General features: G+C 43.6%; 1 protein-coding gene across 1 annotated transcript in view; it reads left to right on the forward strand.

Moving 5' to 3' along the window:
* The window catches only part of PRKCH (protein kinase C eta), a 221,497-nt gene that overhangs the window by 188,531 nt on the left and 14,922 nt on the right, over nucleotides 1-18,044 (forward strand). The window contains exons 11-12 of the mRNA XM_059914358.1: nucleotides 9,672-9,810; nucleotides 10,465-10,653. Of these exons, the coding sequence (XP_059770341.1) occupies nucleotides 9,672-9,810; nucleotides 10,465-10,653 (328 nt within the window). The remainder of the gene's footprint in view (nucleotides 1-9,671; nucleotides 9,811-10,464; nucleotides 10,654-18,044) is intronic.

The following is an 18,044-nucleotide window of genomic DNA, read 5'->3' on the forward strand; positions in this document are numbered from 1 at the left end:
GCAAGAAGTGTCGGTGAGAGAGGTTTTCTTGGCAACTATAAAATATGAGTATTGTAAGGAGTGCTAAATAAATTTGTGCCGCTTCAGCCAGGGAATTTCAACCCTCCTGGGAGTGTGGGGGTTGTGGAAGGAAAAAATATACATCGAAGGCTCAACTGCAGGTTTGATGGCTCATTAGATGGTCCTAAGGAGGTGTGTGATCTGCAGTGTGGACATTAGCCAGACTCATTGCCTCTTGCATTTGTCCAGAGAGTCAACGAATGTTTTCTTTGCACTTATTTTTCCTACCATAAGACAAGGCAAGGGGCAATCTCTCAGTCCCTTTGCTCAAGTTAAGTTGGTCCTGTGTGTACACAGGGGTGAAGGTGGAAACAGGCGGCCTGCATATCAAGTGCACCAAACACCAACACAGGGTGGAGCGCAGCACCTGGCCTGAGGGGGTTAGTTTGTGAGTCCCTGGCCCCGTTTTAAAGGGAGTAAAATAGCCAGACTTGCCACGGAGTCATTTTTGTAATCATTTCCCATCTCAAATCGCTGTTGGGAAGAAATATGAAAAGGTAGGGGGAAAAGAGCCACAAAGGAGCCTCTAAAACTTCCTGGGTTGGAAATTGTTTTATTGACTTTCATGTACCAGAAAGTAAGTTATTTCGCATTTACCTTCATAATGATGAATGTTCATGCTTCATGTGTTTGTTCTTAAGCTGATGTTGCAATAGATCAGCCTCACAAACACCAGATAGATTGTCACTTCATGAGGACAAATGGCATGGGGACCTCATTTAATAATTGGGAACGTTGCTTCTTTTAGCAAGGGCCTCATTTTCGTACTTAAGTTGGTTAAGACTACAGGGACATGTCGTAGGGCTATTGAAAATACCAATGCTATCCACAAGCATTGGTAATTTCAGTGGTTAAAAAAATGAGCTTATGACAACAGGTCAGAATTCTGAGTCTACAAATGTTCACATTCCCTAAGCAAGTAAGGTGATTTTTTTCAACATTCCCTTACGGCCTGAGTTCCAGAATAAATCCTTTCTATTCCTACCAGTAGATCACTTTCCCTCCACATCTTCCTTGGGAATTACAGCCTTAAACAGTAGAGAGACCAAAGAAAAGGATTAAAGCCAAAATATGTAAATACATATCTTATGACGTTTTGCTGGTTATCAAAGTAACATGTAATTCCTATAAAATTTAGAAAATACAAAAGAGAAAAAAATCATTCATAAACATATCACCTAGAAATAAACTTGTAATCTTTTTCTTTTATCTTTTCCCACCTCTCCCTTTTCCCTCCTGCCTTTCTTTCTTCCCTCTGTCCCCCACTCCAACAATTGTAACATAAGAGAATATTGAAAATACAATTTCATGTTCTGCTTTTTTATTTAGAATTGTATCAGTCTGTAAATAAGTCGTGAAACCCAGCAGCTATAAAAAGATTGATAGATTTGACTATATAAAAATATGAAAGTTACCATAAATAAAACAAAAACAAGCTGAACAATAATATTTGCAACCCATATAACAAATTACTTCTATCCATAATGTATAATGAGCCTCTAAAAAATAATCCAAAAAATAACTCAAATTTTAAAATAGGTAAAACTTGTGAATAGGCAACAGAAGAAATATAAATGGCCATTAACCATATATATTTTTTAAAGATTAATCTCAATTATCAAGAAATGAAGTTAAAGCAATGAGATCATTTTCCCCTAGCAAATTGGCAAGGATACAAGGATGATTACATCTAACCTGAATAAGGAAGCTAAATGGATGCTCTTGTACGCTATTGGTGGGAGTATAAATTGGTGCCAGCTTTTTGGAGGGCCGTTGCTCAACATCTATTTAAATTTTAAATATTTATACCCTTTGACACGGCATTTCCACTTCTAAAAATTTAACCCTCCTACAAGAGTGCAAATAATGTTCATTACTCCATTGTTTGAAGATGCAAACAATTAGAAACAATCTAAATGTTCATAGAGAGGGGACTAGTTAAATTACGAAACATCTTTATAATGGAATTTTTTGTAACCATTACAAAGAATGAGGCAGATCTACAGGATATAGAAATGTGTCCAAAAGTTCATTAAGTGAGAAAAACAAGTTAATTCATGATCTATGGTAGTGTAGCATTAAGAAGAAAAGATTGGATGACTATGAACCCGTCATTTTCGCCATAATTTCTTCAGGAATGACCACATTTTAGGTAATGAAAATAGTACTTGTATAATCCCAAAAGAAATAACTTTCAAAAGACAAAAATTCTGTCATAAACATTTCCCTGCATTTTTTGCCCTTCATACGATTTTAATAGCTTTCATAAAATTCTGTCATGGATATACCATAATTTCTTTAGCTGTTCCCCTATTAATAAATAAATTAGCTTGCTTCCAGAATTTGCTGTTATGTACAGTACAGCAACAAACATCTTTGTAAAATAAGACTTAAGTTTACACTCTCCAAATCATCACTTCATGTAGCAGAGGTTGACAGTTTAACCTAGAAAGAATCCATAAGATGGTTTTGAATGTAAAAGGGTAATGTTTTCTAATCCTTTTAAATCTTAACAGGACTACATATGATCCAAAAGAGTTGGATCCCTGCTTCCCGGCACTCAGCTATGCTACCCACTCTGACTATAATTTCTCTCTAGTGTTTGTGGTCTCAGTGTGAAAAAGACCAAGGATGTTATCCTCAGGATACACTTCCCAAAGCTTAGTACCAAGCCCTCTCCTTTTTATTCCATTCTCCCTCCCCAGGTGAACTCATCCACACCCAGCTAATGACTTGCAAATTTCTATCCTTTGCCTGGCCTTTCATCTGAGTTCTAGCCATGTATATTCAGCTGCCCATTAAACATCTCCACTCAGATGTCTAAAAAATACCTTAGTATTTCCAAAATAAATTCTTTGAGCCACAACATGCTCATACCTTCTTTCCTTTTACCTTCTACATCCTTGCATTACTAAATCCCATTGCTTTTTTTCCCCTAGTAGTTCTCCATCGATCTAGTTCTCTTTACCTTACTGCCCCACCCTGATCCAGGCCACAGTCAGTCCTTTTCTGAATTCTTCAGTAGCTTCCCAGCTGGTCTCTTCATGTTCTTTCTCATCCCCTCTGACCTATTATCCTTCCTGTGGCTGGAGGCTTGTTGTGAAATCAGATTAATGCTATCCTTCTCCTGTGTAAGACCTTTCAGTGGTTTCTTTTTCCTCTTAGGCTAAAGACTGAAATCCTCCCTGGACCCTGGTATATCAGGCTCCTGCCATTTCCTGCCCCCTTCAATATTCTGAGCCCCTTGCATATTGCCTGGCTTACAGATGGCACCCAAAGATTTGCTGGGTGGATGAATGTCTGAATGTCTTCTCTGAGGTGACATGAATGGCATTACTATATCTAACTTGTGATAAAACCAAATTTTAGGCTTTTGCTATTTCAGTGACTTTTCAAAATTCTTTTACCAATTTAATACAGTCTGTCTTGCTTTGAAAAAATGTCAAGTTCATATAAACCCACATATTCAAAACCCAAGCCAGCCCTAAATGGTTTTGTTTTGAAACTAAGATCATAATCCAAATTCACTCTCTTGGCAAATGCCACCTCTTAACTCTTGCCCGCATGCCAGCCTCTCTTCCTTAGAAGAGGGCAGCAAGTTATCTTCTCAATATTTGACAACTAGAGGGGGATTTGCTACGCATTCCCTTACTGCTGTACCTTCAAGGACTGTGTGAAATCCAATCAACTCCTCCATGCAAAAGCTAAGAACCAAAGCAAAAAAATTATTTTTCCAGAATTTTGATTATGCATTTAACAATGTGCACAAAAATGGCCTTTGGACATAATTCTGTCTCAGGATATTTGTTGATTTTCAGATGGTTCTTGTTTCTCAATTGATGTAGTCCTCTCAGGAAGCAGTCTACTAGGAGGATTAGCCAGTGACACAGTAGCACTGCATGGAAGAGAGTGTGCCTATTGTAGTGGGTTTGGAGCCCAGGCCTTGGAGGGAGGTGAGCAGAACTGAGTCCAAATCCTGACTTTATCCCTGGCTCACTAAATGATGTTGGTGTAGAGCCTACTTCATAGGGTTGTTTTGAAGGTAAAATAAGAATATGGATAAAGCACTTAGCATTTAGTGAAAATTCGATGTATGTTAGCTGCTAATGACACTGATTGTTGTTGTTATTATTATATCATCATCATCATCCACAGAAGGTTTTTTCAGGTTCTCAGGACACACACACATACCCCCAAATGAGCAAACAGACAAAAAGCAATATACTTACAATAGTCTATTGACTGTATATTTTAGGAAAACTAATAGCAAAGTTGTACTTCATTAAAAAATTGTTGTCATTTAGATTTCGATATTAACGTATAGATAGATGAGATGATTTCATGTTTTGGATTTGCTTCCAGATCTGGAAAAGGTCGGTCAAGAAGGGAGAAAATGCACAGCTGAAACACGATTGGGCACTGATAGCAGCTTTTGCTGTGAGATCACTACGGGAGTCGTTATGTTATTCACTATACTTTTGTATAAGTTTGAAGTTTTCCAAGATAAAAATTTTTTTAAATACATTAAAAATAGCTACTGAATAGCCTCTTAGATGCATTCTTGTTCAGGGAGCCAGCTCTCAACTCACTGTCCTTTATTTCTTTTGGAAGAGTAACTGATTCTAGTGATCTAAGCAGTAAGTCTCTTGTCATTATGTTTTATGACTCTCAGAATAGCTCATGGTGGAAACAAAATAAATACAATTTCTGAATTTCCTTTGTCGTCAACCACTTGAGACTCTTCTCTGAAACCACTGTGGGCATTTTAAGTAACCTGATTACCCAGCAAGAACAATGTACCCTTCAGACCATCAGGGAGGATAAAATAACTAACTCTTTCTACCCTTCTGTGCTTGCATAACAAAGGTATAACTATTAAATACAAGCGCTCAATAAGCTAATGCATGACGAGCCCTCAGCGGTTTAGGATCTGAGCCTCTGTCCTGTACGAACTTGTAGTCTTCATTGTGTAGCCTTGTTAACTTTGGCTGCTGAGTTACATGTGAGCAGAGGAGGCTGAAGAACTCCAAAGCCAAAAACGGACCTCTGCATATTTCATATTCAATTCAGGAGTCAGAGGGTGACTTTTTTGCCTTGTTGTTGTTGTTGTTGTTTAAGTGAAGATATCTATTTACCCTTAGAGCGGAAGCTGACCGTGGCCATAAATGGTTCTGTAACCTTTGCATCTGTTTGAAAACCCTCTTCCATCTGCGTGTAAACCAGGGGAGAAAGGATTCTGCTTGGGTCCTCTCTGCTTTATGATTGCCCCTCCTAAAGCAGTTTCTTTTCTCCAGCTTCACTAAAGCAAAGAATTTGAACTTACATTTCAGGGCTCTTCTTTTCCCCTGGAATCTCTCTCTAAGGGGTAAAGCACATGGATTTTTATAGGTTTAATTACTTTGGAACAAAAGTCCCAGTGAAGTTTATGGAACTTCCTTCCTTCCCCTAAAAATAAAACAGGCTCTGAACTGACCAGCACAACTCACTGTTATCCATCTGACATTCTTCTGTTTATCTCTTTGGTCAGCATCTTCTGCCAGGCCTGAGCTGAGGCTAGGGAGGAATGAGGTTCAGCCCCAGCCAAGTGGGGAGACAGGTACATAGACAGAGTCTTCTGGAGTGCAGTGAAAGGTGGGCTGTCATAGAGCTCTGAACTGGGTGCTCCAGGGGCAGAGTTGACTAGCTGGGGACATCAGAACAGACCCCACAGTGGAGGTTTGAGATATTTGGGCTGAGGGCAGAACTGAAAGCCTGGGATTATGTTATGCTCTTAATCGAACCCCCTTAGGATCCCAATTTGAGAGTTTTGTCCTGTTAGGTAGCATCTGGTGTGAAACGAGCAATGGCGTTTCCCTCAGGGCTGGTCCAGTTCTGAGAATGCCTAAAATGAGACGGCAAAGTCAGGACTGAGGTATATAACCTGCCTCTTGTGTCCTGGGGCATCCTACGACCAGGCTGAGTCGCATCCCCAGTGCTGTTCGGTTCTGTGTCCCGAGTATCGGGGCTGTGTTCCAAGACTTCTGTGTGCAGAGGGCATTGTGACGGGCAGCTTAGAAAACTGATGACAAAGCACTTTTCTCTCCCCGAACAATTCCTGCTACCTGTGACAGCTGCTGAGCAATAAACAATCAAACCTCTTTACCTGGGTCGTTAGTGACAAGCTCTCTTGAGCAATCTCAGGTCAGCTCTTTAGACCGTTGTGGGTTTCTGTTAGCACTTGTTTCTGCTACCCAAGGAGATCCTTTCCGAGCCCTTATCAGGCGTAACGGCTTCAGGAGAATTCAGAAATGCAGTCGCCCTGTTTGGCAGTGTGAGAAAGTCAGAGCGCTCTGGGAGCCGGACCACACGAGCCTGGACCGCTGGGCTGGAACACGGTGCTGATAAAGCCAGCCCCCAGGCTCGGGTCCCCCACGGCCTTGGTCTCTCCTGAAGCCACAGACTAGAGGTGGCTGGCCGAGGTTAGAGATTATAATGTTTGCATCAGTCCCCAGAGGAGCCAGACAACGAGGCGCTAATAGGGCCTCGGGTCTGAAACCACTTCTGGAAGAACAACTGCATGGGACCGTGCTCTTGGCAGTGGCCGTGACCATTATCATCCTCACCCCCAACCTGTGCTTTTGGGATTCCGCCTTCACGTTGGCTAAACAAATCTTGCTCATGCTGGGTGTGTGTGTCTAGGGGTCAGTGGAGGAGGATACAGTTTCCACAGACCACAGCCCACTGAAAACATTGCTTGTGAGGGAAGTGGGATTCTGCTCAGGCAAAGGGGCGGCAGCCCGACTGGAGGATGGAGGCCGGAGGCCGGGTTTGGGTTAGAGGCAGAGGAGACTCGCTTTCCTGCGTTGGCTGCACAAGTACCCAGCACGTCTTTGCCTGACACCGGGGAGATGCCTGGAGCGCAAGCGCGGAGAGGAGGCTGGTCTGAGAAAGCTCTGCTGCTTTCACCTCGCTTATCGGGGATTCCTGGAAGACAGGACTTGGTTTCCATTCCTGGGTGTCTTCCAGTGACCACTGTCTGTAAGACCTGCATGGTCCAGCTGGACCAACTCACAGGGCCCAGTGTGGAAACCAGTCTCGCCAGTTCTGTCATCACCTGCTTCCTCTGAGCCACAGCGTGATTCTGGGCTGGACAGAGACCAGCCTTTTCCCTCGGGCCAAGCAGCCCAACAGACCTTTATTGTCAGAGCAGGGATGGGAGAACAGAGCTATGAGTGCCTCGACACAGCCCACTGGGGACTTGAAGCTCCAGAACAGCAGTCAGCAGCCCCCGCTCTGAAGATGCCCAGTGAGGGACCACCAGCACTCCTAACAGCACAGCCCCAGGAGGCCGCGGCCGTGGCAGCCTCCCACCTGGCAGGCGACTGCAAACCTCCAGGGCAGGGTAGGCACCTAGCATCGCCTTCTGGCTGGGCAGCCTCTCCTCACTGATAAGCCCGCGTGGTTGCCTCTGAGCACGTCATTCCTTCAAAAAGCAAAGCATAAAGGTGTCGCCCCATAGGCGAAGCTGCTTCTCTGGAGCTCTCCCGAGGCTGAGCTTAGAGGCTGGCAATGGTGTCGGTGTGTAGGACTCTTTCCCAGTTTGCCATGGTGCCAGACCTCCCTCTGTAATGATGCCCGGATATGCATGGCGATGGGAGAGGTGGTGCCAGAGGCCTGTGTTGGGGAGGGGTTGTTCAGGGGGCACTGCTTTTCATTTGCAGACAGTTTTATTAGCATCCAACCCATGTTCCTGCCTCCACTGAGGCCTTTTACCGGACAGTTCTGCTGCTGGAAACGCACTTCCCTTAAGTGGATTCTGCTCCTAGGGGTTGGGGGAGGGACGGTAAGTGCCTTTTTGTCCTGTGCTCACCATAATATCTGAGGCTTCTGTGTATCTGGGGTACACCTAAACAAACCCTCTTCTTACCCTGTTTTGCTTTTCCCTGGTTATTAACGTCCCCACTGACCCACTGGATCTAAGACAGAAACCCAGGGGTTATCAGTTTTGCTGCTTCTCCTCATCTCCCTCTAAATGGTCATCGAGCCTTAATACTAATTGTGTTTTCACCAAAGCACTGGCTGACTGACCCCCTAGTTTTCATTCCATCTGTCACTGTCCTAGTTCAGGTCATCTCTTCCCTGGACTGTTTCAGCTGCCTCTAGCTGATCTTTTCTCATCAGCTGGAAATCTTAATTAGAGAGCTTCAGTGGGTCACTTTTGCCTAATATCTAAATATCAGAATTCCTTAGTGTGGCATTCAGGACACTTCACAGTTTGGACCTAACTTTGCCTTCTAGCCCTGGCATTTTGATGGCCCCCGTGTTCCCATGCGAGCCCCCTCTCCATCCTTACTACACCACGTGGGGTTCCTGAGCCCACCTGCACATCACACCTCTGCACCTGCTGCATGCAATAGCCCTGCCCACCTGCCCACAGCGACCTTCTCACACCCCTTCCCTGTCTGGAAGACCCTGACTCATGTTTTAAGACCCAGCTCAATTTCTGTTTCTCCTGTGGAAATGTCCCTCTCTCCTCCCACTAGAAGGAATTAATTGTTCCTTCTTGTGTTTCTCTCACAGCCCTTGGTTCATACTTCCTTTGTGCCACTTGTATTATACAACAGTTGGTTCTGTCTCCCTCCCCAACCCCCTTCTCATTCTCCTCTCCTCCCTCCCCCGTGTGTGTGTGTGTGTGTGTGTATGCATGTGTATGTATCTCTGTACACACACATCTATATGTATATATTTTGAAAAATATTTATTGAGTGCACTATGCCAGGCACAGTGGTGAACCAAACCCACCTGGTCCCTCCTCCATGGAGCTTACAGTCTAGCAAATATCTGTCTCCCCATCATACTGTGAGTTCCTTAGGAAGAAGGATTGTCTGTACTCTTTTTTCTTTCTTATTTTTTTTTTTAATTTTTATTTATTTATTTATTTATTTATGGCCGTGTTGGGTCTTCGTTTCTGTGCGAGGGCTTTCTCTAGTTGTGGCAAGTGGGGGCCACTCTTCATCGCGGTGCGCAGGCCTCTCATTATCGCGGCCTCTCTTGTCGCGGAGCACAGGCTCCAGACGCGCAGGCTCAGTAGTTGTGGCTCACGGGCCCAGCCGCTCCGCGGTATGTGGGATCTTCCCAGACCAGGGCTCGAACCCGTGTCCCCTGCATTGGCAGGCAGATTCTCAACCACTGCACCACCAGGGAAGCCCTGTACTCTTGATGCCTATCACAGTCTGTGCCACACAGTGGCCACTTGCTCCGGAATGTTCACCGAGTGAAGTCCAGTGGGCAGAGATAGATGCCAGAGAACAGGGGGCGGGTGGGTGGATGTCTCATGGGCTTAAAGTAAGTGGGAAGCCTGGAAGTCACATTCTCAGTTTCTAATGGGCAGCCTGTGTTTTGATATGTGGTTAGCCCATTCAGATGGAACCATCGTCTAGGAACCATGAGGCAGATGTCAAGAGCAGATCTAAATTTGTTCTCCAGATAACACAAAGAAGTGCGTTCCCTTTGAAGGGTGCGTGCAGAAAGCTCTCCCGGCTGCGTGATCTCCCATCCCGTGACCCAGCTCAGCCAGGTGGACGGTTTGGGGCCCAGCTGCCCCACCACATGCTGCTGTTTGTTTCTTGCAGAGATCTGAAACTGGACAACGTGCTTTTGGACCACGAGGGTCACTGTAAACTGGCAGACTTTGGGATGTGCAAGGAGGGGATCTGTAACGGGGTCACCACGGCCACCTTCTGCGGCACACCCGACTACATTGCTCCAGAGGTGAGTGTGCTCGCTGCTTGAGCAGCTGTGGAAATCCAGGCTCTCTAGCAGCCCCGTCAGAAGAGCCACACAGGCTGCATTTATGTGCTGCAGCTTGGTGGGCGGCATTGAAAGTTGACGCCTCCAGACTCCTTTGTGGCTCATTGGGTGAATGATGGCTGAAAATGTCCTTGGTTCCTCCCAATACAAATTTGAGTCAAAAAGAGTGTTGTAAACTTTGCAGTTGCTTTAGGGTTTAGCCCTGAATGAGGACAAAGTACGTTCCAGGCACAGCTATTTAATTTTTTTCTTTGCCTCTACTCAGTGCTTTGATCCCAGCCCCATTTAGCAGAAATAAAGACAAGCTCTTGAATCTTTCCCATAGGAGTGAGTGAGCCCACAGATATAGTTCCAAAACCCTTTCTGGTTTGGATCTGCATATACTATTACGTTGGCCTAAGCAGGCCATAGATGTTTGATCACCTGGATGACAAGGCCTCTGAATTGACCCCAGGGAAAACAGACCACTCTCTAGAGATGGAATGAAACATGTATGCCAACGCAGGAAACTCCCTTGTTTTACTTCATCTCCTAATCCATCATTTGCCTTAGTCATTACTGATGCATTTGTTCATCAGATGCACGAAGTTCTTCTCACATTACCCCTCTGCACAGATCCTCCAGGAGATGCTCTACGGGCCCGCAGTGGATTGGTGGGCAATGGGCGTGCTGCTCTACGAGATGCTCTGTGGCCACGCGCCCTTTGAGGCAGAGAACGAAGATGACCTCTTTGAAGCCATACTGAACGACGAAGTGGTCTACCCTACATGGCTGCATGAAGATGCCACAGGGATCCTGAAATCTGTAAGTTTGGTGCACTCAGCCAGCTTTTGAACTATTGCAGACCAGCTTGCTGAGTGGGCTTCTTGGGCTTTGGGTTTGTTTGCTTGTTTTTTAATACCACCTACCAGTAAGCTACCAGCTCTAACTGAAATCTGTGTTTTAATCTGTAGAATCAAAGAAGCAGAGTTTTCTCAGGCTGTTTGTTTTCTCTTAGGCAATAGTTATTTTGGAGCCAATGCATGAGCAGTTGATAGCATTGTCTGCCTTATATCAAGTATTTCTAGCACTTGTGGCTTCAGTGTAGGTGAAGTGATGCTCCCGCTTCATCCGGTCAGGACACATAAGGCCGTTGGGTCATGTGAACAGCATTCCCGGTTGTTTCGATACGGATTTTGTTTCTGTCGGCAACATCGAAGGATGAAGGGGCCTTTCCCGTAGTGCTGGGAGAGGAGAAGAGAGGTTTTCCAAAGTTGTGCAAGATCTCATTTGCTTCCATGTTATCCTTGTGCAAGTCAGGTGCCAGGCCCAGGATTCAGGTGCAGTGTAGAATATCACATTGAAAAAGTCTTTCATTCATGCATTTAAGGCATTGTGCTGGAAGCCTTATTTTCAAGTGTGGAAGAAAGTGGATTTGATGCTTTATGTTGAAAATAAGAAAGTAACATGTAATGAGAGAATAACATATAATTTGGGTCAGTTCTGTATTAGAAAATCATGTATTATTTCCTACTAAATGCATAGGAGGAATAAAGATGAATATTCTTCAAATAGGGAAAAATCAGAACAATCCATTCTCTCCTGGATAGTATCTATGGGATAAGAATTACTTTGCTCAAATCATATCCTTTCCAGTGATTTGAGACAAAAAAACTAAATTTGGGAAATATTAGCCATGCTGGTGAAAGACTTGTCTCTCTTTAGAAATTGCCAGTCATAGGGACTTCCCTGGTGGTCCAGTGGTTAAGACTTCACCTTCCAATGCAGGGGGTGTGTGTTTGATCCCTCGTCAGGGAGCTAAGATCCCACATGCCTCATGGCCAAAAACCCAAAGCATAAAACAGAAGCAACATTGTAACAAATTCAGTAAAGTCTTATTGAATGGTTTAAAAATGGTCCACATCAAAAAATTAAAAATCTTAAAAAAAAAAAAAAGAAAGAAATCTCCAGTCATATAATTAGTGTCATTTTAAGGACATTTTGTATACAGATCACTGTGTCCTGGGGCTGATGGCATGATTGTCCCTGAGAATTCTCTACTGAAAGAGAAATGATCACAGAAATCCTTCTCAGGCCGATATTGCCAAAGTGAATCATAATTCATAACTCAATTCTCAAGTTCAGGTGCAAATGCTCTCCTGATATTGAGGAAGCATTAATTTCATATAGAAAATAAAAGTGGGGAATTCCCTGGCAGTCCAGTGGGTAGGACTTGTGCTTTCACTGCCGGCAGCCCGGGGTTCGATCCCTGGTTGGGGAACTGGGATCCCACAAGCAGTGTGGCATGGCCAAAAAAAAAAAAAAAAAAGAAATAGAAGTGAAGTACTTTTGGATTCTACCAAATGTCTTCTATCTAGCCTCTTTTCATAAGAAAATTTTATTTGTATATTTAATAGAAAATGTAGACTAAGGAAACCAAGAATGTGGCTTTTATAATTTTTTTAATAAAAAAATCAGGGAGAAGGACTTGTCTTTGTAGATTTATGCCTTGAAGTTTCTTAACTTCTGGAAGGGAAAGATACTCACCTCAGCTGGCCCCAGCTACATTTGATGACCTAATCTATGATAACACAACAAAACTGTGCTGCAGAGTTGGGCTTACTTTGCATTATTGCTCTCCCAGTTCTGTCATCTAGAGTCTGGGTCCTTGCGACTCCCAAGGCATGCTAATCCCCTGTGGCCTGGAACAACCACCATCATAATACTAATGGTTTCTCATGATTCACACATTTAGTCCAATTACCATAGCTGAGTTAACTTTTTTAATATTTAAAAGAAGGACCCCAGAGCTTATAATTCAACTGAAAATGCTAGTTCAAGCCATAAAGATATATGCATTGTTGGCCTTGGTGTATAAAAGTTGCTGTGCTAGGTACCATGGAGGGTAGGAAATAAAAGTCAGTCTGTGCCTCAGGAAACTTTAAAGTTCTCTATTTAGGGATTAACAATCCAGTTCAGTCTTTCTCTGATAAACACTCCATACCTTTTGAATGTAGGTCCAGTAGAACTCTTTAGAGACCACATCATTGTTTGAGTTGAACATTAACCCACGTCTGCTTCTCTCAATTTTTTTATTTCCAGTTTTTAGGAGTCCTCAACCTCTTTCTGGCATTTAGAATCCTCTTAAGAGAATTCTTCCCGACGAAATCTGGGACCTAGATTTCACCCCTTTTAACTCAATCCCTGTAAAACCTAGAACAGGCACTAAACAATGTTAAGATCATATGGAACTATTAAGATGGTTTCTTCTTAACCAGATAAATCCAATTACTTTTTTTTTTTTACTTTTATTGGAGTATAGTTGATTTAAAATGTTGTGTTAGTTTCAGGTGTACAGCAAAGTAATTCAGTTATATATATACATGTATTCATTCTTTTTCAGATTCTTTTCCCATATAGGTTATTACAGGGTACTGAGTAGAGTTCCCTGTGCTATCCAGTAGGTTCTTGTTGTTTATCTATTTTATATGTAGTAGTGTGTGTATGTTAATCCCAAGCTCCTAATTTATCCCTCCCCCAATTACTTTAAACTATATCTTTGATGTATATAGAAATATTTTTGGTAACTAGAATATATGTTATCCAGGAATATCCTCCCTCCACAATCTTTGTTCTGGGAGAAAACAGAGCCTTTGGTGCCTAAAGAGAACCTACTATTCAGTGCGGACTGAGTTGTTCCCTCTCCTTCCTTCTGGGAAGCTGTGAACCTCTTCACTTCCCTTTATTTTGACCCCTTTCTAATGCTAGCAGCTCAGCAGGTCATGGTGTGTCACTGGCCAGAACACTGGCTCTCTGTGTTCTGCCGGGAGTCTCCCCGTAGGAAGGAGCTTGGGTTTCACCCTGTGGCGGTCTTATCTCCCAGCTCTGTTACATTCTGGCTGAGTGACCTTGACGAGCTAACACACCTCTCTGAATCTCCGTGTCCTTGCTCATAAAATCCTATAAAATCGAGGTAATAAAATCCATGTCATAGGGTTGCTGTCCAGATTCAGTGAATTCGTACATGTAAACCACACAGGAACACAGTGAGCATTCTGTTTCTTCCTCCTTCAAGGAGTGTACCTTAAAAGTGACTTTCTGGAAAAGGTGTCAGAGGAAATTACTAAAAAACATTCACGGAGAGGATTTCAGAGACAGTTTTGTACATTTCAGCCTCCAGGCCTAAAAATAAAAAGCTTCAGTGCTGTAGCTGAGGAAATTCAGCTGTTCTTGGCAGAGAACTGAGACACTTAAACAGAAGTGTGATCAAAGAAAAGAAAGAAAACAATGAAGAGCGCTCAAGACTTGGGGCGAAGCACCCAGGAGGGAAGCGTCAGGGCGTGGTGGTGAGGATCTTGCCTCCAGAGCAGCGCTGTCCGAGGGCAGATATTGGCTCTTCCACCTGCTGGCTGTGGGACCTCGGGAAGATGGCGCAATTTTGCCACACCTCGGTTTCCACAACTGTACCCTCAGGGTCTGAGATAATGCGTGGAGGATAGTTGGAACAGCGCTGAGCACAGAGTAGGTGCTCAGGAAGCAGCCACCACTGTCATCAGTGAGAGCTGGGTGCATTATTATTATTATTATTATTATTTTTTAATTTATTTATTGGCTGCGTTGTGTCTTCGTTGCTGTGCGCGGGCTTTCTCTAGTGGCGGCGAGCGGGGGCTACTCTTAGTTGCAGTGCACGGGCTTGTCATTGCGGTGGCTTCTCTTGTTGTGGAGCACGGGCTCTAGGCATGTGGGCTTCGGTAGTTGAGGCTCACCGGCTCTAGAGCTCAGGCTCAGTAGTTGTGGCGCACGGGCTTAGTTGCTCCGTGGCATGTGGGATCTTCCCAGACCAGGGCTCGAACCCGTGTCCCCTGCATTGGCAGGCGGACTCTTAAGTGCTGTGCCACCAGGGAAGCCCTGGGTGTATTTTTAGATCCTGTGCCCTTTTCTCTGAAAAATTATGACTCTATTTATTGTATTAGGAAACCATTTAAACTGCTTTCTGGCTGTAATTGCAACTTGATTCAATTAGACCAATACAGTTTTTTTTTAATTGCTAGAAGAAACCTAAGAGATTATCCATTAAAATTCCTTCATTTAATAGATGAGGAAACTGAGGTCCAGAGAAATTGTGACTCACCAAAGGCCATTCAGCACATTACTTAAAACAAACAAATAAATTAGAACCCTTGAGCAACTCTCATGGGAATGTAAAATGATGCAGGCACTGCGGAAAGTAATATAGCAGGCAGTTCCTCAGAAAATTAAACATAGAAGTACCATATGACCTAGCAATTCCATTTCTGGTTGTATATCCCAAAGAATTGAAAGCAGGGGCTCAAACATATTTGTACATCAATGTTCATAGCATTATTCACAATATCTAAAAGGTGGAAGTAACCCAAGTGTCCAGCAATAGATGAATGGATAAACAAACTGTGTTATAGGCATACAATGGATTATTAGTCAGCCTTACAAAGGAAGGAAATTCTGATGCACGTTATAACCTGGATGAATCTTGAATGAATTATGCTTAATGAAATAAGCCAAATACAAAGGGACAAATGTATGATTCCACTAACAGGAGGTACCTAGAATAGTCATTCATAGAGACAAAAGCAAAATGGTGGTTGCCAAGGGCTGGCGGCCTGGGTGGGTGGAGAGCTAGGGTTTAAGGGATGTGGAATTTCAGTTTGGGAAGATGAAAGAAGTTCTGTAGGTGGATGGTGGTGATGGTTGTACAACAATGTGAATAGACTTAATCCTACTGAGCTGTACACTTAAAAATGGTTAAGAAGGTAAATATTATGTTCTGTATATTACACCACAGTAAGGAGAAAACCCTGGGATCAGAATCCAGCTTTTCCTGACTCCCAGTCCTGGGTTCTAAGCTAGCTACACCTGGCCTTTCCCCATTTTTCTTCTACGTCTCATTAATAAGTGTCCTGTACCCTTAGAGCCCCACATTTTAGCACCCAGATTACTCCCTGATGTGATTCTTTCCACTTGTCCTAGAAGCATGAGCCACTGGAGGAAGCTACCAGGGTCCTGTGTACTTAATACCCACAGAGCAAGAATCTGCCACCTATTTAGCTTTCCATAAAGTAAGATATAACGTTTATGATAACAGTGTTATTTAAAGATTGTGCATTTGAATCTTTCTCTTTTGACCCCAGATGAGCCTGTGACCGTAGCAGGAGAAACTGATACGTTAGGGAATTAGGATCCCTGTCTGTTTCCATTCGGCAAATACTTGTCAGATGCCTTCCTTTGGCTTGGCCTGTGCTAAGTGCCGGGAAGCAAAGATGAAAAGACACGGCCTCTTCTGTTGCTCACAGCCTAGTAGGAATGAGGACACGTAAACGGATACTTAGCTGGCTGCCGAGGAGGAATGATCAAAACTCTCTCTGGGGTCAAGCACAGGGAAGTGACATAAGGACAAGGCAGAGGAGGCGGCATGTAGGCTGGGTGTTGAGGAACAAACAAGGGTTCAGTAGGGTTGACAAGGGGGAGAAGGGTATTCTAGACAGAGGAAATAACTTGTGCAAAGCCTCGGAGGGGACAGGCAGCCTGCGTGTTCAAAGAGCTGCAGTCACCAGTTCCGCCGTTGGTGTGTTAGGTGCAGGGTAGGGGCTGGGAAAGATGAGTTTAGGAAATGGGACCTCTGAGGGGTTGGGGAGACATTCAGAAAGTGGTCTATTCTTTGTATTTGGTCACATAGGTCTGGAGCTCAGGAGAGAGGTAGGAGATGACCACTGTAGCATGGTAGTGAGAACAGGGGAGAAGGCATGGACTGGGGGAGAGGGTGAAGAGTAAAAGGAGGACAAGGCCTGGGGACACCAGTATTGAAAGGGTGACAGTGGAAGAGGATTCAGTGAGGAGGTCAGGACGGAATGACTTCAAGTTGTGTAAACATCTCAATCTGCAGCTCATCTGCTAGTTTTACTTGTGGTGAAATAGGCCAGTGGTTTTACAGTGTGATTTCCCCAGAAACTGATGCTTGCAATAACTTTTGAGTAGTGCTAGCCAGGTTCAGGAGCAAATGGTCCTTGGCCAGAAAACCGAGGGCTTGGGGAAGTATCTGTTAGGAGGTAGGTAAGTTGAAATGTTTTGTTTTGGTTTTTTTTTTTTAATTTTATTTATTTATTTATTTACTTATGGCTGTGTTGGGTCTTCGTTTCTGTGCGAGGGCTTTCTCCAGTTGCGGCAAGCGGGGGCCACTCTTCATCGCGGTGCACGGGCCTCTCACCATCGCGGCCTCTCTTGTTGCGGAGCACAGGCTCCAGACGCGCAGGCTCAGTAATTGTGGCTCACGGGCCTAGTTGCTCCGTGGCATGTGGGATCTTCCCGGACCAGGGCTCGAACCTGTGTCCCCTGCATTGGCAGGCAGATTCTCAACCGCTGTGCCACCAGGGAAGCCCAGTTGAAATGTTTTTAAGGACCCTGAACAAGTTTCATTTTGTTGTGTAATTCCAGACCAAGGTAAGGTACACTGCTTTCTTTAAAAATATAGACTTCAGGCCTTTTCCAAGGATTTTGTGACCACCTGTGATTCTGGGAGCTTGGTGACTTCAAGAGTTCCTAATGTTATGAACCTGGAGGGTATCATGCTTAGGGAAATAAGTTAGAGAAAGACAAATATTGTATGATATCACTTATATGTGGAATCTAAAAAATAAAACAAACTAGTGAATATAACGAAAAAGAAACAGACTCAGATATAGAGAACAAACTAGTGGTTACCAGTGGGGAGAGGGAAGGGGGCAAGACAGGGGTAGAGGATTAAGAGGTATAAACTACTATGTATAAAATAAGTAAACTACAAGAATATATTATACAACACAGGGAATATAGCCAATATTTTATAATAACTATAAATGGAGAATAATCTATAAAAATTTTGAATCACTATGTTGTATACCTGAAACTGCTATAACATTGTAAATCAAGAATATTTCAATTTAAAAAAAAAAAAAGTTCCTAATGTTGACTCCACTGGGTAGTGTCTTACATAGTCCCAAAATCTGTCAGGAAGTCGTGCATGCTGTTTTGGCTTGTAATCATTTGTCATGGAGCTTGGTGACTATTAGAAACATAAACACAGAATTTCAGAGATGGAGGATCTTTAAAAACACTTTGTCTAACTCCCTGGTTGGTAGGTGAAGCTGAGGCTGAGAGGTGAACCAACCTCACACAGTAGAATGGAAGGAGCACACACTGGTCTG

This window comes from Balaenoptera ricei, chromosome 2 (genome assembly GCF_028023285.1).
Source record: "Balaenoptera ricei isolate mBalRic1 chromosome 2, mBalRic1.hap2, whole genome shotgun sequence".
Classification (NCBI taxonomy): Eukaryota; Metazoa; Chordata; class Mammalia; order Artiodactyla; family Balaenopteridae; genus Balaenoptera; species Balaenoptera ricei.